Source organism: Tympanuchus pallidicinctus, unplaced genomic scaffold, assembly GCF_026119805.1.
Source record: "Tympanuchus pallidicinctus isolate F22 unplaced genomic scaffold, pur_lepc_1.0 scaffold18, whole genome shotgun sequence".
NCBI lineage: Eukaryota > Metazoa > Chordata > Aves > Galliformes > Phasianidae > Tympanuchus > Tympanuchus pallidicinctus.
The window spans coordinates 8,263,495-8,284,673 of NW_026294699.1; the positions used below are offsets into that span (position 1 = coordinate 8,263,495).

Below are 21,179 nucleotides of genomic sequence, written 5' to 3' on the forward strand. Positions count from 1 at the left end.
AAGAACAAATAGGACAATAAGAAATGCTGTTTATATCTGCAATTATGAGCGCTGTTGCTTCCTACTGTTCACCTACTGGAGACAATGGCTCCTTTGCTTAAGCTGCACTATCACTGATGTATCTTCTCTGCAAGGAAATTCGGCGTTCAAAGTTCCTTGAACAAGCCAATCCCTTAATTGCAAGTGCATTCCTGGTCTAGGGCTGCTGCAGGTACAGCTGCAAGATAACACCGCACTGGAATATTCACAGCCTTAAATTTTCTAAGACTCAATGTTTAAAGTTTCAGGCCGAGATGCTCTGGACACACTGGGAACTTACGTGGCTCCAGCCTGAGCTGCTGCTGCTGCAGTGAGAGCACAAGGCAGCGCCGGCCCCAGCCCCAGCACCTTCAGCTCCAGGCACCTTTGGCCCCAGCTGGGTGCCTGCCCAGGGCCATTTGCCCTCTGCACTGCAGTAACAGCAGGTGAGACAGCCACAGAAACCCTCAGTTTCCAGTTGCGAGGCAGGAAAAAGATGGGAGAGGCACAAACAATGAGATTCGCCCCTCTCACCCCGACGGTGAATTGGAACAATGTGTACTCTGGCAGGACATGGACAGTTTACTATTCCAGTTACTGCTGGTTTATTGAGGGCGTCTGACAACTAATAAAAGTGGAAAGTGTCTCAGGCACTTGACTTAGGCTCTTTACTAGCTTAGCTCTCTCCCCAAATGGACTGATTGCATCAGGCAGATAAGTGTACATGTATGAAGGGTTTGCCCGCGGGAAGGCTCAGCTCACTGTGCACATGGACACAGCACAGCCAGACACCTGAGAAGCTCTGGTTCAGCACAGCACCAGATTTCCCTCTTACTGGAAGATTTCTGAATAGACTTTCCATGCTTTCAAACAAAGAGAATAATAATTTAACTGAAAACATCAACAAGAAAAGAGCGTAACAGAAAACATACTTCAATTTCCCACAAATTTTGGAACCAAAAGTGTTTCAGAGCAAAGTCCAAAAACTGTTTATAAAGCACACTTGCTTTCTTCACTTCCTTACTTTTTTTTCTTGTCAGTAAAACATCACCCTAGTCCAGGTGAGAACAGCAAAGGAACCCACTTTCACTTTAAGAATACACCTGGTAAAGTATAAGTCTGTATGTGCACATCACATGTGTGCTATTAAACAAATGTCTGAGTGACAGAACACACGCAGGACTGCAGGGAAAGAGGGACAGATCTGGCAGACCTGGTTTTAATGAATTTTACAAGAAAACAAAACTCACATTAGATTTCTTACACTCGTCACAGCCTTCAGTAGAACACATCAATCTCAACCACAACTTACAAAACTGGTTTTATTCTCAGAATTGAGCTTGATCATGCCTGTTCTGCTAACTGATGAGACTGCCTTCTTCACATTGTGAATAATGACAGACTTGAGCAATGACCACCGCCCCCAGGTAAGAGGGCTTCCAATCGGTTGATCTCTGTTGCACCTACCCCGTAATTTCAGATTCAGAATTGATTAAACTGTTCTGACAAAGCCAGTCATCTCACCGCCACGAAGCGCGGACCTCCCAGTGAGCAGCAGAACATTTCTGCTTAGAAGTCAGCACTGCTCAATATTATCCAGACAGTTTTTGGCAAATTTGGTGGCAGGATACCTTTCCACACTTGTAAAGATGCAAAAACGGAACCGGCTTTTCCTAGACAAAGGCTTTTATTACACGTCCTTCAGAAATAAATCCTTCTCATTTCCAGAGACATTTTCACAGTCTTCACAAAATTGATATGGAATTAAAAAGAAAACTCAAACCAGTTCAGCCCTTGAGCAGTGTGGGCATTACAGCTAACACTCCAGGCCCCTCATTGCAGCAATGCTGCTGGCCATTCTGCGAGGCACACTTTTTGCAGCTTGCCTGTAGTCCTCTGGCTTTGCCTTCAACAGAGTTACAATATTTTGCAGTGTTCTTGATGGCTGAAGGCCAAGGGCATCCATCACATTTATTAGATAATCTGCAAGACGAAAGATAAACACGTATTTGAATGGGCATCAGGCTCTGTGCAAGCAGCACTCAAATAATAGTTGTTCTGCATGACAGCCAGAATTCTGTCACTGCTAGATCAAAATCACAGAAAAACTGCAGCGTATTTGGAATCCAACTGTACTGATGAGCATTTTTGGCTTCCTGTACTCTATTAGATAACTGCTCTCTTCAGAGGGCTGAGACATATTCTGCATGTGTCATGATCTGCACCATGACATTCCCAGGGCGGTCAGTCACTATGGTCACAGATCACAATTGCATTTTCAAAGGCAAAAAACTTTGGAAATAACTTGTTACCAATCACTGTGATCTTGTGATGACACTCTCAAGAGCTTAGGATAAGAAAAAAAGCACCTCAAATGACTACAAAACCATTTTCCCAACACCTTCCTATCAGTCCTCCCTCAGTCACTCTGCTGGCATGGGAGAAGACAGAAACAGATACATGCCAACTGTCTCTCACTTTGTTCTTGAAAATTTCTCCATGCTGAAAGCAACTTCAGTCATCAAACACCTTCAGTGCAGAAAGACTGTCAGTTAATCCAAGACAGATGCAACCAAACACAGCAAAAGCTGTGAACCACTCACTCCTCCATGCAACGTGCCAGATAAACACGCTCACAACTAAAGGAGAAACCCACACTGCAGTCCCTAAAGCAATGAAAGAACCCGTGTGCCACAGCAACACTTCTCAGGACAACACGTGCACCAGCCTTACCAACGTCTGTGGAAAGCTGCTTTGTGGAATGCACCGTGAGCTCTGGTATCTGCAGGATGACCTCGCAGTAAGTCTGCATCGTAGCTCTGGCGATGGAGCCCAACCAGTAGTCAGCCATGTTGTCCAGCTCAGGTAGTTCATCTCCTGGACAGAAAATTCACATTAGCACAGTCAGAGATCAGCAGTCTCACTCACTTTCACTTTCTGGTTTTGTAAGCAGTCAATCTGCAAGTGGTTGACTTTTTCTCCACTAAGACGTTAAGGGATTCATTAGGATTCAGTTCATCAGCTGTTTTCGAAGCAGAGCAGCTACAAATCTTCCACGAATGCAAAGTAACATGGAAAGTTAGCTCAGGACCCAAAACACTCTGCTTTCCTCTTTCACTCCTCCAGACAATTTCTGAAGGGCTGACTGGTGAGCAGGCTGAGATCACAGCCACTCCTCAGCACATTCTAAAGGGCCATCTTCAAGGCCCAGTTTAAAAACTACAACAGTGACAAAGACTCACAGCTTTTTTCAATGTCTTAAAGGCACTCTGGGTTCATCAGTGTTTTGAAAAACTAAGAAACCATTAAACATGTAAACACTTCATGCTGATAAAGTGTTAAAACCTAAATTGTGTATTTTCAGAAGGCTACAAAAGAAGATGAGAAACACCAAGCCCTACACAACGTTGACTGTCAGTGCAAACACTGACTGTCAGGAGACAAACTGCAGCCAATGATCCTGGGCTGCCAACCTGCTGACAAGTAGCACTGTTGTTAAACACAACAGGATAAGAATAACAGGTATGCACTGCCATCTGAAGAATCAATGTGAGCCAAAACTCAGCTCGCTGCAAGAAATGAATGAAAAACATACAGAAAGAACTCTGTAGGGCTTCTAAGTGTGCTCTAGGGAAAAAGTCTTAAGAAAAAACAACTGCACCAGTGCTGTCTCAGCAGTCACTGCACTTCCCTCAGTGCATGGTTTTTATCATTCCAGCTGGTATCTGACCACTAAAACTCAGGTAGCACAGACAGCAGTGAAGCTTTAACGACTTTGCAGCTGGAGCTGAAACAGTATGGAAAAGACATTTAACTGAAATGGTCAGCATTTCAGAATTGTATCTTCACTGAGCAAGATCCTGACTGCAGGGACAGAACACAGGGGTGGACATTAAGAAAATGAATTCTCAAAGATGCAAAACCTGTCCTGAAACAAGACAGACTGCAGGGAAGTTTCTGACCGTGGGCTCCTAACCTTTATAACAGGTAGGCGTAGCTTAGCGCGTCACAGAAGGTATAACTGGAGGTTTTTCCCTGGGTTTACAGAGAAAAGAGGTAGGAGGAAGGCCTGTTTACTAGCAAACAGCATTACTGTCCTGCTTAAGAACAAATAACCTTTTCCTGTGGAAAAGAGCTCAGTGAGTCCCCCTCTTTAACAAGAAATGAAGGGTCTTTGGTTATGAGCAAGGTCGTGGAAAACTGCAGAGGCAGCCACATTCTGTTTGTTTGTTTAACACAACTGATAAATGTAAGGTTAAGCTTATGGGACATTCTCATTTCATTTCATCAGGGTCTGACAGCTGAGCTACTTCATGCTGGGTCAGATCCCACAGCAGCTGTCTTGAGGACCCCAGTTTGGATACTGTCTGGGGTCAAGAACACACCATATGACCACTGATGCAAGGGCATCACACAAGAGGGCCAGCCAAACTAACAATTCACTGCTTCTAAACATGGTTACAAGATTCTATCTCTTCACTTGTTCCTTGCTCTGCACTCCTGCACGGCTCTGGTGCGTCACAGGACTTTTAGGAAGCTGATTTAAATCCCTTTATTGATGGATCTTGAGAGAAACAAGCCCAGAAGGGAAAAAAAAAAAAACAAACACCAGCCACTTTCCTGTGGAGTTAAAGAGTGGCCATGCCATGGAATCAGCACAAAGAAGAGGGCAGGACTGCAAAGCTGGAGCAAGGGTCCTCCTTCATCGGGCTGTTAGGCAGCCAAGCAACTGTGTGAATTGTACAGCAGTAGACATGATAAGGAGCAGAAGCCATAAAAGTTAAGTTGAGAACCTGTTCAAACAAGACAATTAGTTCACAAGACTTTCCTCCCTGCCACCTCCCAGTACACAAATACAGCTAAACACAAACCAAGCACATTTTAATATTGTCAAATACAAAGAAAACAATGTTGGACATCAATAACTCAGATTCTTCCTCCAAAAAGCAGCGACACTGGGAAGCCTTTTCTGTCACTGGGTTTTCACTTTAACCTAGATTCTTAGCACTGGGCTGTGGCAAGAAGAATACAACCTAGCAATGAATAAAGCTCCAGCTATCAAACCAAATTTGGCAAGGTTATCTCAGCCTTCTATGCAATAATGACAAAGGCAAAGTTAGAAGATGGTATCATGTGCTGACATCCCTATTCCAGGAAATACATGAAAATACCATAAACAGAGAACAGGCAACAAAAACAACCAGGAACTGTAAAGCAAGTCTTAATGCGAGGCTCAAGGAGCTCCATTTACTTTATTCCCAAGCTGATTTAAAATGACTTGTTTTGCTTGAATGCTGCACACAGACCCAGATGTCTTCTGTCTGAGCATAAGAGCTTTGGCACCCGAATGCTTCCACTTGCAGGGCAAAAACTGGTCCCCTGAGGACTAAATGAAACACAGCAAACTGCTTTTGAGCTTAATAGGAGATACTAGAGTAAAATGTACTGACCTGAAATATCAAGGGCAAAGCCCTTAGCAATTCCTTCTTGCCAAAACAGCCATAAGACCAGGATTATCTTCAGCAATTAAGAATGTTTTCTCAAAAAGTTAATTTGCTTTTAACAGGACCATGCAGGTCTGCTTCAGCCTACCACACACACAAGCACTGCAAAGTCTGATCACAGCAAAAGGAGCAGAAAAATAGGAAAGTATTTGGCATCAAAACATCACTGAAGAACTAAGCTGCAGCAAAGGCCCAGGGCTACAATTGAGCCATAGTTACGGAGCAGCAAAAGTTTGCTAGGCAAGATCAAAGCAGCCTCGCTCCCTGCAGCTTCTCCTCCTCACACTATGACTTCTGGTTCAAGGCATTCTCCTGCTTGAAAACCAGTTCTGCAAAATTCACTGCAAAATACCTTATTTTTGGCCTGATCCACTCCCAGAACTCATTTACCACACTACCAAAGCAAAAGGTGCAAAGCCAGAGACGATAGCAGCCCAAGCTCCAACTGAAGCCACCACAGATTTGTGTTGTGAGCGAGCACCACAAAAACAATGGTAATGACAGCACATCACCCTCAAAAGACAAGAGACGGCATATCAGGTACTCACTACATGTGAGAAAGCACCTAGGATATCAGATACTGCTCCAGCTATGATACCGTAGTAATTCATACCCTGCATCCTTAAATAAGCTGAACTAAAGCATCCAGTTTGAACAAAACTACAGAGAAGTTTTAGTTATCATTTAGAGACTCTTGAAAGAAACAGCACAAGCAGATGGTAGAAAATGGATCTCAAACAGAGAGTTTGAGGTAACTCAGAGTTACCGTATCAGATCATACCCACACGAGGTCAAAAATGTGAAAACTTTCCACCAGACACATCATCTTTGGTTTCACCTCACCTTGTTCTGGGGGATAAGGCAGTTTTCCAGCATGTAATGCCAGTTCCAAAGCAGAATCTTCCTGAGTGACAAATGGTTCAAGGTGGAGAGGAAGCGACATAATATATTGCCCAATCTAGAATAAAAGCACAAAGAGCTGAGTCACCAAACAAATTGCTTTGCTTGAGAAAAAAGCCAACTGCAGCAAACCACAACTGAAAGCAATTTGCTGCTGAATGGTGTTATTTAGAAAGACACCTGGAAATTCAGTAGCAACCTATTCTTGAAACTTTACCTGACAACTTCCCAGGACCTTTCCAAACCTCACTGAAGTCCTCAAATAGCTAGAATCAGAACTACTCACAACAAAGTTATCTCACAGCTTGGCTGAATACCCATTTCTATTCAATAAATAAAGCTTTAAAAACATAAGGTGACAGCTAATTGTAACATCTGAACTGCACAGTTGACAGTAATTTAGAACACCAACCAGGAGAACACGAGTGGAATTTCCATGCTGTTCAGCAGCACGTATCTGAGGAGTGCCTCAGCAGTGATGAGCTCACTCTACTTTTCAGCTCAGGACACCCCAGCGTCAGAAAGGTTTCATTGTTATTCCATCAGAAACAAAAAACAACAAATCATATAGGGATTAGAAAGGTAAGAGCTCAAGCCTTTTTTGGCTTTGCAGTATGATTAAATCACTCCAGTACACATTGCAGGAACTTCTCTGCTACACGAGCTGCATTATTAAGCTATGCTCAGTATTCACCACTAGAAACAGCTGCTGACTTTCCCATCCCGTTACAAGAGTTAACACTGAAAGCAGCACAGCTCAATTAAGAAGCTCTCCTTGTGCTCCCAAAGTTATTTTGCTATTCCAGGATTTGACAGAGATTTCATAAAAGCTACAAAGAATGGCACAATTAACGAGAACCTGGCCACTGAGAGGATCTATCACCATCATATTACAATTTAAACAAATACTAAGATTTTGCTAAGAAACGGTGAAACATAGAAGAGATCTCCCCCCCTCAGAGTTGGGCTCCCAGTAACTATCCTCTCATGCTCTTACATTGCTGATATATTCCAGAGGAGTGAGGCTGAAGTTTGGCAGGTCCTCTGTCAGGGTCTCACCAACGCCACCAGAGGTCCAACTCTGCAAGGCAAACACACAGCAGAACAAATCTATGGCTCTCTGAAACACAAAGTCTGTAAGCATTCTGGGAAGGGACCACTCAGCGACACAAAGACTACCCATGAACTTCTAGAAATCAGAAGACAGATGGTGAACAAGCTGCTTCTCTTGTCCTCCTACAGCCCCAAAACATACACACCCTTTCCACACAGAACCCCGTGGGAAATACACGCTCACATGGGTTAGAAAAACAGCATCTCAAAAAAACAACCAGACACAGCTGCCTGCTGTTTCCCACTGAGCACTGCTCAAGGGGAGAAAGGTGATACCACAGGGAAACTTTCTGAAAATGAGAAAGGTAAGCAATATCGAGCTGTGCTCCACCCTAAGGTATCCCATGGGTAAACCCCACCACGGAGCAGATCAGATCAGTGTCCCCATTACTCACCTCCATCTTTGAAACAAGTAAGAGCTGCTGCTTGATGCGAAGAAACACGGAATCAAAAGCCAAGTGGTGTGCCAGCTGGTTGAGGCGGCTGAGCGCAGACCGAGATGAAGACAGCAAGTTGTGGTTACTCGTCCCCTTCTCCTAACACAAACACACAGATACAGTTTTACACGCAGATGACACTAAGCTGATTGCAGAAAGGCTGTGTTAATGTTCTCAAAGGGGTCTTCATTTGGCCATCCTAATGAAAAGAGCATTCCTCTGCCATGCTAGAACCGGTTTCTTTCAGGATGCCCTATTCCAACTGCTTATTTGCCACAGAAACTGAGCATTGCTTCCTGAAATTTCTAACAAAAAATTCAGCATCACTTTCCAGCCATACCAGGTGCTGCACAGGCCGGATAGTGAGAAACGATTCTTCTAATTAACTATTTCACATGAACAGCACGCGTGGAACTGTTTAGTAAAAGTTTAAAGTCAACGTACTCATGGCACAGCTGTACAAATTGCAGGTAAATTAAGCACAAAAGAAATCAAAACATTTTGAGAAAATAAGAGACAAATCATAAAATTGACCTCAGTGTTGCAAGTCCATGATGACAGCAAACATAACTCAGCTCTACAAGAAGACAACTACAGTCATTCTGCCCTGTTCACAAATGCAAGCATGAATGGTCTTGCAGAATTATATTTCAGAATAGATGTGGTAATGGAGTGTAAGTGGCAAAGAAAGTCTTGAGAAGATGTGAAGTGCAAAATTTGAGATCTCCATCATCAGTACTATCATCCCAATGCTTTCTGTGACAAAATCTCCCCCGCCTGAACAGATAGGAGTTTGTTCACAAAACAGACAGGATATGGGAAAGAGATGAAGTGAGCCCAGACTTTCTAGGTTTGAACATGTCATTTCTCAGCAGACTGTTATTAGAACATAGCCCATCAAAAGATTAAAAACCCAATCACTCTGATGAGGGAATCCAGGCCTCATCTTCCAACTGTGCACCCAACAGCAGCTTGCTATAAAGGCAGGCTCTCTCTGAAGGCTACCTTCAGGGTGTACAGCGTTTCCATAAGGCTGCCATACTCAGATGGATTCTCCTTTAAAAGGTAATTGTATTCCTGCCAGGGATTCTTCACACTGCTCTTCTTTTCTGTAGCACTGGTATCCTGAAAGCCAGAAAAGCTGCAGGGGCTGTAGGAGTCCGAGAGATACTTCCCAGCAGTCGACAAAATCCTAAAAACAAGTGCAAACAGTCACCAGCAACATTCTGCAAAATTTGCACTGCTGTCTTCCTGTTGCTCCAAGGAAAACCCCTGGCAGCATCTCAACATAAATAAGAGAAAAAGTAGCAATCAGAACTACTGGGGCCTCTGACTCAGTCACCCTTTTGACAGTCTGTGATTATAGCTCTACCTTCTCTTGGGAGATGACAGGTGATTCAGTTGCATGCCTTCCCTCCCACAGCTGGAAGACTGCAGCACAGATGGCTCACAGCTTCCTACTGAGCAGCCTACTGCCCAGTGAGCCCTCCAGAGACAGAGGAAAAGAAACAATTACACTGAATGTTAAAATAGGAGAAAAAAAAGTAGCAAAATCACTGCAAAAAGATAACGTAGAGATTTCAAAGTATTGGTAGGAATGTTTTGAAACCAGGTTTTCACAGCTTCCAGAAGGGAGGTGTATAGCAATAACAGGACACTCCCTTTTACACAGCAAATTAAGCCCCATTGCCTTTGGGGTCTCAGAAGCAGTAGATCCAGGGTATAAATCTTTTCTCTGGTTTGATCACTAGGTAACTCATGGTGTGCAGTTATGAACAGCTTAAGAGCAGAAATCATGGTACTTCTGTCCAAATTCTTTTGTCCTTTGCACTGCACAGCATTTGATTAGACAGACTCAGACTGCTATCTGCCAATCTAAATGAAAAGCATTCCTCTTCAAACAAGGTTACTTTCTGGTCATATCACCAAACTGACCAATTTTACTTTCTGGTTATATCTGGTTACTTTCTGGTCATATCACCTTGTGGATCAGCTTAACACAGCTGTAAAACTGTACCCAAGGTACTGGTGACTGCATCTTGGCTTATTTGTGGCACTTATATTCATAGCACATATACATACGTATCTATATGAATATATATTCACATAAACATGTACCAAATATGTATTTTATATACATGTTTTTCAGTACAAGGTTAAATCTTCCAGTCAAGACAGGAGGAATTAAAAAATACGCAAGTTTTTCATTGTTCAAGAACAGCTAAGTGCCTTCAAGCATCAATGCTGCCTTTACATCCCTTAAGGGAGAGAGCCTTCACTAGTGGCAGGCACCAATCACAGCCAGCTCTCACTCTACTGTGCAACTCAAAGACTGCACAAATAGTGGGATGAAAAAGGGAGGAGAGGGCTCTCCAAGTCTAGAAAACATGGAATAAACTCCTGGGTGCTGCAGGCTGCTGTGTACTACATCACATACAGCCACTTTAGCCAGAATAAAGCATGGGAACATACAAGAGGCTGAACCGCGCACTGCTTACAAGCAACAGAAGACAAACATGCTACCTGTGCTTTAGGCTCCTCGTGTTACAAGGAACTGATTGGTCAAGGCACACACAAGTGCAAATGATTCACACCCCATGTCACTGGGGGCGTGGGGGCAGCACAAGAATACTGACAAAGTGATCCAGTGGAAAATTCCTTCCTCAGCAAAACCTAGTCCATTTGATGCCCAGCCAGGTGAACAAGACATCATCCATCTGTCCATGGAAATGGATTCTTATGACTGTCTCAGAGCACAGAACTGAGTGAAACACTTTCTGATCCATCTCCGATGCTTCAAAAGATGGGGAGAAAACAATCATTGTGGCTTTTTTTCCCCCCTCTACAGTCTAGAAAGGGAAAGCACATTGGGATTTATTTTGCCTTGTTATCTATGGAGACACTTTATGTATTCAATTCAGCAACGCTCACCTGTTGGCCAGTTGCTGCTCAAAGTCTCCACACTGACGAAGAAGCTCACCACAAGTAGTAATTATTCTGGGAAAGAACACAACAAAAACATACTTTGTAATTTTAGGCAGATAATACCAGACCCCTGGAGAACCCACTACCAAAGGGGTAAATGCATTTTTAAAAATGGGAGAACCAAACCAGAGTTCTCAGAGGACAACTTTTAACATGGCTACCAACTCTGCACCCATTGCTTAACATCCTGCTGTCAAACTTTTGCCAGACAGCCTCATCCACACGTTATTTACTGTCATCATGGCTAATACCAGCTCAGCGTCACTGGGAACATTTCTAAGAGCTGCCGGTATTTCAAGTGCTACAACAGGCAGTCTTGCCCCACATTGGGGGGGGAGGGGGGGGGGTCTCACAGCCCTTACTGTGCCAGCAGCAACCTGAAACCCAGCCACTAATAGTAGTGCAGTTAAGTAGGCACAGCCCTGCATTCTGCACTAAGAACTTGCGTAAACTGACCCCACGTAATTCCTTTCTAACTCTGATAGAAAATCAGCTCTGGGACAGGAAAAAAAAAAAAAAAAAAAAGCCCTTTTACCGAACAGAGTTTTGGAATGCAGTCCAGTCCTCCTGGAAAAGGGAGTCTGATGGAATATCATCCAGCTTACATTTCTTTCGTATCGACTGCAATGTATTTGTAAAGTCAGATGTGTACCTGAAAAGACAAGAACTGGTGTGTGACAATAGTCCAGAGAGCAACTTACTGCAGATCCTGTGCTCTGCTCACTCAGACCTCTACAAGAGTGAAGTAAGAACCAGACATATTACAAGAGTTGAGAAAAACACTGTTGTTTCAGCCCAAGCACGTACACGTGAAAACCCGAATAGCCACTGTCCACCGAAGCCTACGTTAGAAGTCAGGGAGAAACTCAGATTGCGTGCCTGCTACTTCAATTTGCTGCGTATGGGTTATTAGGAACTCCTCACACTTGTAATGATGCATGAGCAAGACATTTTTGTTATCACTGCACTAATCACCTCTCCTAGGAGAGAACAGACAGTTTATAAGACTGCATCACTTGGCCCTTGTTCCAGGAACACAGTGACAACAATCTCATGAATTTGTTTTCTCAGCTACTCCCCAAGATGAGAACAAATTTAAAAGAACATTTTGTTTCTCCCCCTCAGACTTATCTTCTTTTTCCAAATGATGCCCATAAGCTGATGGCATGCTACAGTACTATGTAATTGCCTATAAAGGAGATGAGGTCAGAGAAGTGTGCTTTTCGCTTCCCTCTTCCCCCTAGAACAGCAAGGTAACAGCATATGAGCAACTCTTTCAATATCAGGAAAGAACAAGGAAGTAATCAGCACTGGAATACCATTTAAATAGGCTGTCAATTATGTTATAAGAATTTCGGGTGAATATCACTCACAGGGGCGTCTTGCATGTACAGGCAGTCTGTGAATACAAAGTTGCATGTCTCAATAAATACATACTTCCCCACAGAGCTCTACTTTCATCAACTTACTTTTTCTTACATTCTGTCCTTGGAAACATTTCCCCTCTCAAAAGCATTTACTAGAAAGCAAAATTCAGCCCAACTAGAACAGAAAACAGCTGAGGGACATTTTCCCTTCAGTCACAAGATCCTCAAAGTTTCCACTAAGAAATAGTCACTGCCTGAATGAAGTGATAGAATGGGATATCAAATGACACAAATTAAAATGACAGATTCCTACAGCACCCAGCCACCTTTCATCAACTACAAAGTCACTGGCCGCACGCCGAACGCTTGCTACCCCTTAGGATACATGCAGCAGTGTAATTAGAAGCACTTTACTTTGCAAACAGAGCTTTCAGGGCCTTGAGGAGCCCACACACTCCCAGTCCATCAGTGAGTTTAATGCAGTTGTCAATGGCTCCAGAAGCCAGAATGAAGAGTTTGCTGACTGAATGATTCAGTTCCTGGACACAGTCGATTACTTCCCAGTGTTCCTAAATAAAAACAAAAAGGTCGAAAAGCTGAAGCCACCTCTGGATTGGCAGCAATATCTGATAAAGTTTTTCCTCCAGCACATTTAGCAGATCTGCATGGTGTCTGTGAAGGGACAAAAGAGGAGAAGAAAGGAGCTATCTCAGCACAATTTACTTAACAGTAACGAAATACACAGCAAACAGGAAATATTGCCAAAAAAGTTAAAGGAGAAAAGAGAGCAGTGGCTTTACCAAAGAACCTCCTATTTACTAGAAGTTTCAAGCCTCCCCTCACATAGATGAGCAAAGAACACTGCATTACCAAGGGCACTGCACTGATCTGAATGAGAAGATTTTCTTCTTCTAGGTCTCCATACTTGAGTTGAAAGGGCTTGTATGGATGATACACCGCTTCTACCAGTTCCATCACTTTTACCAAGTTCTGCTCCTCTACAAAGAATCAGATGTTTAGTCTACAAGTAAATGAACAAGAATTTTATTTCAAGCAACATGCATGAGTTCTTCAACAGATCACTCTGCCTACGTAACCTTGCAAAGCTGCCCAACAACTCTATATCTCAATTACAAAGGTTGTTCTTTTTTTTTTTTTTAAAGCAAAATTATCATTATCTAAATTATCTATTAAGAAGCTGCCTGCTTCTTAAAACCAAGATGTTCTGCCTCTACAAGCACCTCACGAAAGTCAATCATTGCTCTAAAACAGCTTGGGTGACAAAAATCTATTACATATTTCAATTTACAGTGAAGCATTGAAATTGTCTGAGGGGCAAAACAAATTACAGTCACAACTCAAAGGGTACAATCCTAGTTTATCAGAAAGCGTGGTTTGTATTTGAAGTAACTGGTAGTAATTCAGTTTGCCTAGGTCTACTACTTCATTATGTTCATCAACCGAGGAACCTTGAGCTCAGGCTCCCAGTGACATTCTGCTGAGCAGGGAGCTGCACCAAATCCAAACAAAAGCCAGGTCTGAACGATTACTTCTTGAATCAGAACCGAACACCAGTTTGTTGCCAGGCATTTTGCCAAACTCAAATTAGCACCAAACCAGAACTAGTTTGAATTCTGGTTATAAGAAAAGCTTTCCATCTTACAGACAGCCAGCAAGAGGTTATCCAAAGCTCATGCAGACTCCATGCCTGGATACTTCCAAGATCAGACTAGAGAATAAAACACGAAACACGGCCTGAGCTCCTAGCGGACCTTGATCTGACAGGAGGTCAGGTTACATCATCTCCTGAGGTCCCTTCCAACTTGAATTATCCTATGAATCATAACTGAACCCTCCCCTCACCAAGTAGGAACTGGTTTGACTCTGTCCTGCTGAGTCACTTAGCCTTTCCATTCTTAAGATATTTCTTGTTCCCAAACATCTCATCAGACAGCATAAGAAATGGTAACAAAGAACAAAACCTCTTATTTTTTTTTTTTTTTAAGCAAACAAACAAATATACCCACTCAGGTAACAGTGCAGCAACTGTCTTCCCTGTCTTCCTATTCTATCATCTTCTAGGATGTGACATCATTTTTCCAATTTCTTTTTAATTTCTTCTATTATGACCCACAAATTAAGCCAAGCCAAGGATATAAAATGACTGATGAGTACACAGTCACGAAGGCAACAAAAACAGACACAACAACAGTCATACTCCCTGAAACTACCCAGTAATCATAATTTACACGATCAAATAAGAATATGGGTTTAAATAGCTCAAGACAATGTTATGAAGAATCAAAACAGGAAACACAGTAATAAAAATGTTCCATTTTAGGATTTTCCCATACCTAGTCTTTGAAGGGTCCCTACTAGATTATGTAAGACTACAGATAGTCTACAGTTAAAGCTAAGTATAAATCCTATGTAAATACTGCATCTTGCTGCATTGTGGTTTGTGGGAATTATTCACCAAATCATGACCAAAAAGAGGTGACAAACATCACAGGGTCAGGAAAACTTTGGTTAGCTAAATCACATGTCAAGGATGGTGCTAAAGAATAAGCTGCAAACAGTTCAGAAATAATACCTGGTCCCATACTATCAATAGCTCAATACACAATCCAGGATCAACAGAAAAGCTACAAATACAACTTAAAAATCCAAAGGAAGAGAAAACCTATTTGAAATTTACTCATTTAGTATTAAGGTATTACTTAATTCCAGAAACCTCCTCAACTTTAATTCCTTGTGGTCTTTCACAATTGGTTCCATGGTTAGCTTCCTCAGAGATATTTCCTCAGCTGCTAGGTAGAAGAAATGCTAATGCTTGTAAAAGGAGAACTGCTAAATATTATTTATCCAAGGCAGTAAGCATACTTAGAATAGGCCTGCTTTAGTAAACTCATTCAGTACCGTGTCAATATGTTTAGCCAAGTTGTACACACACATACACAAACAACACACACACAAAGGCACAAATACCATGTGAGTGGCAAATCCTACAGAAGATATAATCTCTCTCTCCATGTCAAACTACACAAAATCTCAGAACAGAGATGTACAGAGGTGTTGACATAACAGTGCAACAAAAATTCAGTGCAGAAACCCTACTCAGGTTTGGCAGCATGGCCATTTCCAGTCCTTTTGCAAAGTGGACAGTGGCATCATAGAGCTCCAGCAGTTTGCTTAGCTTGGTTTCCTGGCCCGTTCTCTCCATGGCCGTGCTGAGGCAGACAGGGATGGATGGCACCAACGCTCCTAGAGTTTGAATCAGCAACACAGTCACAATTTCGTGTGGTTTCTTGAAAACCTGCGGTAACAGAAAAGCTATTAGCAAAAGCACATTATCACAGAGGAACACAACAGGCAGCAGAGAGCAGCAAACAGCTTCCAGACAGAGCCCTGCAGTGTACAAACCGCACATCACCGTCTATGCAAAGACACTGACACACTGTCCTACTCCAAACCGAGTGGGTTCTGTCAGCTGAGAGCTATCTTCTCTCCTCACCCCAAACATAGGCTGCTGCCCACCAGCAGGAGCTGCCCTCGCACCAACAGCGCCGTATCTCAGCATGGCTGAGGCTGTCTTCCTTCCTCCTGAAGCAAAGGGGCAAAAGCAGCAGAGCAAATGAGTGTGCAGATGCTGTCAGCAGACAGAGGATGCTGAAGCCAGGAAGTAGAAAGCTAGGAAAGAAATCAGCAGGGATCTGGACTGCTGGAAAGAATCAGGCACAGGAGAACTGAATGCTATTTAGCCCTCACTGACCGCATTACCAGACACTACCAAAGAACTTTCTAAATATCACAGAAACGTGAGAAACGTGAAACGTATCCCCAAAATAGGACTGAAGTGCATAGCTTAAAAAGAACTATCAGTTGGTGACAGACAGTGATATACAGATCGAGAAGATGGCATTTTGTGAACTAACAGACTGCAGATGCCTCAACTGACATAATTCCAACCAAACAAAACAAACCGAATAAAACCCCACCAATGGTAAAAACGCAAAGAAGGTCTGCTAAGACAGCAGGAATCTCACTGACCTAGCATGCAGGCCAGCTGCTACTGAAACCCAAGTCTACAGGTACTTTATTATTGAAACTGTACTTTGAATGCAGCAGAAGATGGTTTGTCAAAAACTGAATTCAGCAGAACTCAGGCAGTTGTAGTCACTGGAATAATCAGCTGGCAGAGAACGGCGTTTGAAAACAGTACACTCAGTTTACACACGTGTGTTGAAAAAAATACACATGTGGGTAAGCTAGGAAGCAGTAGTACTATGTCAGGAGCCAAATTGGTGGTCAGATAAGAAGTCAGCACTGAAAAGGCTAGTAAGACTGTAATCAGCTGGAAACTTTTATTTACATGCACCACCTTCAACTCTAGTAATATAACATGCATTACAGCCTTTCACTGTGACTCTTGCCAGATATTCTCTCAGTTGCTCTGAAAGCTGGGATCACCAGCAGTCACTTGCAGCAAGGCCACCATAAAAACATAAGAAGCAGGAAAGAAGTCCAACAGTTCTTCACAAAGCAGAAGCACACAGTGTAAATGACACAAACCTTGTGCTGTGTGCCATTTCTCTCTTTCAATCCCCAGTTTAAAAAATATCTGCTAACATGTAAGAAAACATCTGACCCATACTTCAATCAAATCATTTGGCAGAAAAAAATACATCACAAGAAAACACTGAGCTCCTGTGCAGGACGAGGCTGAGCACTTGGGAGCAAACTTTGTAACATGAAGATAAGAATCTCCTACCCTTCATGGATGAAAAACTCTTACAGGCTTGACAATATGAACACGTTCCTTCATTTAACTGAAGAAAGACAACAACTTTTGGGGATCTCACATTATTCTCATCAGGAAAAACTTCAAAGGGTGATAGCAGAAGCCCCCCCAATATCTTATTCCAAGTGACACAAATCGCTCCAGTATGACCTTGAGGGTTTCCTCTAGGATAAATCAGTTGGGGTATTTTAACCATCACGCAGCAGAACACATTTGCAACACCAACAAATTAGATTTAACTTAAGATACAGATGAAAGTGATAGAGCAGCTTTAATGTCAATAACACAGCAACCTTGCTGTTGGTAGGATACCAGAAATCAGATCTTGTCTCAAGAGTCAGACAAGACTGAAGGTTGCAAGCCCTGTCTTACACTGATAGGATACAGGATAACTGAAGGAGTGAATACTGATGAATTACTCTGAGCTTTATGAGGATGAAGAGTGTGGTCATTCTTATCGTTTCCCACACCACCTCTCCCACCAGCATTAAAAGAGTGACTGCACCTGTGTTGCCCACTGAAGTTGTGAGTGCCAGGTCCCAAGCAGTGTGTCATACAGTTCAGTCAGCTGCCGATTCAAGCTTAAGTCACTCTGGCAAAGATCCTGCCACACTGCCACCAGCTGCACCTGCAGGGGTAACAAGAACCATTCTGAGAGGAGAACCAACAGCTCACAGATCTAGATTTTGTTACTGCAAACCAAGATCTTCTCAAGCAAAGCTCTTCTGCTAAACACCACCCACCCTGAATCTCCAGATTTTAACATAACGCTTTGCCATAATTCAGCACCACAGAAGGAACCAACTTTCAGCATGAAGTTGGAGGCTTCTTAGCTGATTCAAAGTTTTAATTAACATTGGTATTTGACTCATAAAATGAGACTGTAACCGATACCCCCACACAATAGTTGAAATACCTGGCAAGCCCTAGCCTTGAACTTAATCCTCAAAAGTCACAGTCATGAGAGAACTGCTGAGGATCAGGTTATGGCTACAGAACTGTCTGGAATTCCAAGTTTTAATCTTACCTGAAAAGAGTTTACAGAAGTCAGCAGCTGGCAGGTTGCAGCAATAAAGTTACTACTGACATTGTCACCTCCAAGAAAAGCAAAGCAAGAACAACTACAGGTCACACAGATAACTCAAGCGGAACGCACATATCCTATCCTTATTTAAAAACAGAAACACAAAGCCCTCAATGGAGGATTACTTGCAAAACACGAGGAGTGACCAAAGTTGTTAAGAGCCAAGAGGTTCCATCGTCTTCGAACAAAGCAGGTAATGTGATGTAACAGCTCCCCCTACAGCCTAAGCCAAGCAAGCATTCAAGTTTTCGTTTCTCCACATCACTATCCAAATACTTACTTTGTGACACTTATAATAATAAGCAAGAAGCTGAGGCATTCGATCAATTTCAGCGAAGACCTTCACAAACATCTTTGCCTGATCTAATTAAAACAAAACAAAAAATAAATGGGCAGTTAACGATCTCCAAGCAATGATGAAACATCACACCTACAAAAGATCACATCCCCAGAGCAAGAGAAATCTTCTCTTAAGTGAAAATGCACAATGGCAAATGAAGAGGGACACACTTTAATCATCTGTTTGCTCATCTTTTCAAATAGAAGAAAAACTGCCTAAAATCCCCTTTCACATGAGAACATGCAGCAGACTTACAATTAATTTATTTAATGTCATAACAAGCAAAAGCTTCCAGCAGAAGATGGACAGAACAATTCTTAGAAGGAAATCATTTTCCAGGAAAAAAAAAAAAAAGATGCTATCTACAAAACTGAAAGACACCTGTAAGTCCTCCATTTTGCTTCCACTGCTCTTCAAACTGCTATCTAAAATAGCAGTTTGAAAACTGACTGAGCACACAGCCTCTTATACAAAGCCTTTAAACTCAAGTTCTTTACAAGTCTGTTTTGTACCACAGTAATGATGACTACAGCTCTCTCCAGAAAATGCTTACGGGGTTAGAGAAGCTAGTAATAAGATCTTTCTTTTCTGAAAAGGACCCAGAGAGGAGACGCACTGGAACACAAAGTCATTTAAGTGCTTTGCAGATAGGAAAGTCAGAGAATACCAGCTCTCTGGTGATACATATTACCTTCAGAGGAGCTGGCAACTGGCTGCACCACAAAAAGCACACAATCCACACCCAGGGGCCTTTAGGACACACATATCTCCTTACCCAAATATTTTACTTCTTGAATAAAAACTCTGTATTTATAGCAAATGACATCAAGCCTCACTGACCTACAGACTGAGAGTTAAAAGCAGCCACAATCTGTGGGCTGGCCATGGCCTCCAGGCGGTTCTTCAGAGCCTCAAGATGCACACACTTCTCAGAGTAATCCGGGGTATCCACAAGCATAGCCAAGCTGCTCTGCATACTTGTTAGCTTGGCTGAAATTGCAGATACATCCTGCCACCAGGAGAGGAAAACCAGCTTATTGAACATGACATTACAAAGCATTAATACCTGTTTCATAATGACTTCTTAGCATCACTTCAACAATCTGCTTTTAAAGACAGTTTTCTTAGAAACCTGAAGGGCCAAAGACCAAAATAACCTTGTGGCCTCTACCTGTGTTTTAAGGGTCTCTTCGATATCTGCACTTAATGTAGTCCATTTGTCTGCTTCCTGGAGAGACTCGGCAGCCAACTGCATTCTAGATTTCACTCGGTCAATCTCTACCAGGACCTAGAAAGTAATAATAATCAAAAAAGTACACTGCCTGTTGATACAAAAGATAACTGCCATAGCTGCTTATAGTATGGGAGTTATTTTTAGTTGGGATTTTAAAACTGGGTGAATTGATCACAGCTGTTACAAGGAGACAGGAGTTAGCTAAAACAGATGGCAATATTAAAGTAACTTCCCAAAGCCAAACTACCAAAGGTTCACTCAAATCCTTGATTTATACTTCTGCAGCAACTTGGCCTGATGCTGGGTACCCTGTTATCAGCAGGGAGAACTCTGGGCCATCAGTGTTACAACTGATAACAGTAGCAGATGAAACTGTTTGGCTGTCCGTAATGACACAGACATGAAAACAGGTTAAAAGATGAATATAAGGACAGGCTGGAAGAGCTGGAGAAAGAAACACTCCAGGGAGACCTGACAGCTGTCTTTCGGTATATAAATGGGGACTATAAGAGGACAGATTCTTCAGCAAGGTCTGTTGCAATGAGGGGAAACAGTTTCAAATTGAAACAGGAACGATTTAGATGGGGTACGAGGAAGAAGCGCTTTACAGTGAGAGTGGTGAGGCAGTGCCCCATCCCTGCACACAGCCGCGGTCAGGCTGGATGGGGTTCTGAGCACTGATGGAGCTGTGGGTGTCCCTGCTCAGTGCAGGGAGTGGAACCAGATGGCCTTTAGAGAACCTTTCCAACTCAGATAATTCTACAACATGCAGGCTGCGTTGCTGGTGCAAGCCTTTCTCCCATTAATACTAAAAGAAGCCGTTTCATGCATCTTTAGCTCATTGAACCGGTCAGAACAAACAGCTCTGTGAACGCTGGACTCCACGCCCTGCTGTAGTCACTCAGTAAGGCAGGAGCCCACCTGCATCGACTGCGCCGTGTCCTCCTCAAACCTCCTGATGTCCTCCTTGACCAGCACCATCTGCTCCCGCAGGAAGGCCGCCTCCTGCCGCAGGGCCTCCACCTCGCGCAGCACCCTGGGCATGCTGTGCAGGGCCTGCTGGCTGGCTTCTGCGGGACAGAACGGCACAGCGGCGCGGGGCTGAGAGCCGAAAGGAGCCGACGCCCCTCCCACACACCCGCAGCCACGTCCCCGCCGCCCGCCCGTCACCTTCCACCACGTTGTTGACCTCCTGGATGAACACCTGCAGTTTCATCACCAGGGTGGAGGCGTGAGCGTCCGTCTGTCCGGCCGCGTCCTGCTGTCCGGCCCTGAAGGCCGCGTTCACCCAGCTCTTCACCTCGAAGTCATCGGCCATAAAGCGAGAGATATCCATGATTCCGCACCGGGCCCAGCAGGCAGCGCGCCCCGCCCCGCCCCGCGACGCGGCACCGCC

The 21,179-nt window shown here is 43.3% G+C and overlaps 1 protein-coding gene across 2 annotated transcripts; it reads right to left on the minus strand.

Annotated features, from left to right (window-relative positions):
* Positions 1 to 1,205: 1,205 nt before the first annotated feature.
* Positions 1,206 to 21,164, minus strand: COG7 (component of oligomeric golgi complex 7). Of its 2 annotated transcripts, XM_052680533.1 has the most exons (17): positions 20,954 to 21,164; positions 20,705 to 20,853; positions 19,721 to 19,837; positions 19,390 to 19,558; positions 18,490 to 18,572; positions 17,631 to 17,753; positions 15,442 to 15,640; positions 13,195 to 13,322; positions 12,739 to 12,893; positions 11,493 to 11,609; positions 10,904 to 10,969; positions 8,978 to 9,164; positions 7,931 to 8,071; positions 7,420 to 7,503; positions 6,366 to 6,480; positions 2,752 to 2,895; positions 1,206 to 2,001 (listed from the first exon to the last, which is right to left on the minus strand). In XM_052680533.1, the coding sequence occupies exons 1-17, from the start codon at positions 21,117 to 21,119 to the stop codon at positions 1,835 to 1,837; spliced, it is 2,310 nt and encodes a 769-aa protein (XP_052536493.1). In that variant the 5' UTR covers positions 21,120 to 21,164; the 3' UTR covers positions 1,206 to 1,834. The 2 variants fall into 2 exon arrangements, with proteins under 2 accessions (XP_052536493.1, XP_052536494.1); XM_052680534.1 differs by lacking the exons at positions 20,705 to 20,853; positions 20,954 to 21,164 and adding an exon at positions 20,631 to 20,649.
* Positions 21,165 to 21,179: the final 15 nt, after the last annotated feature.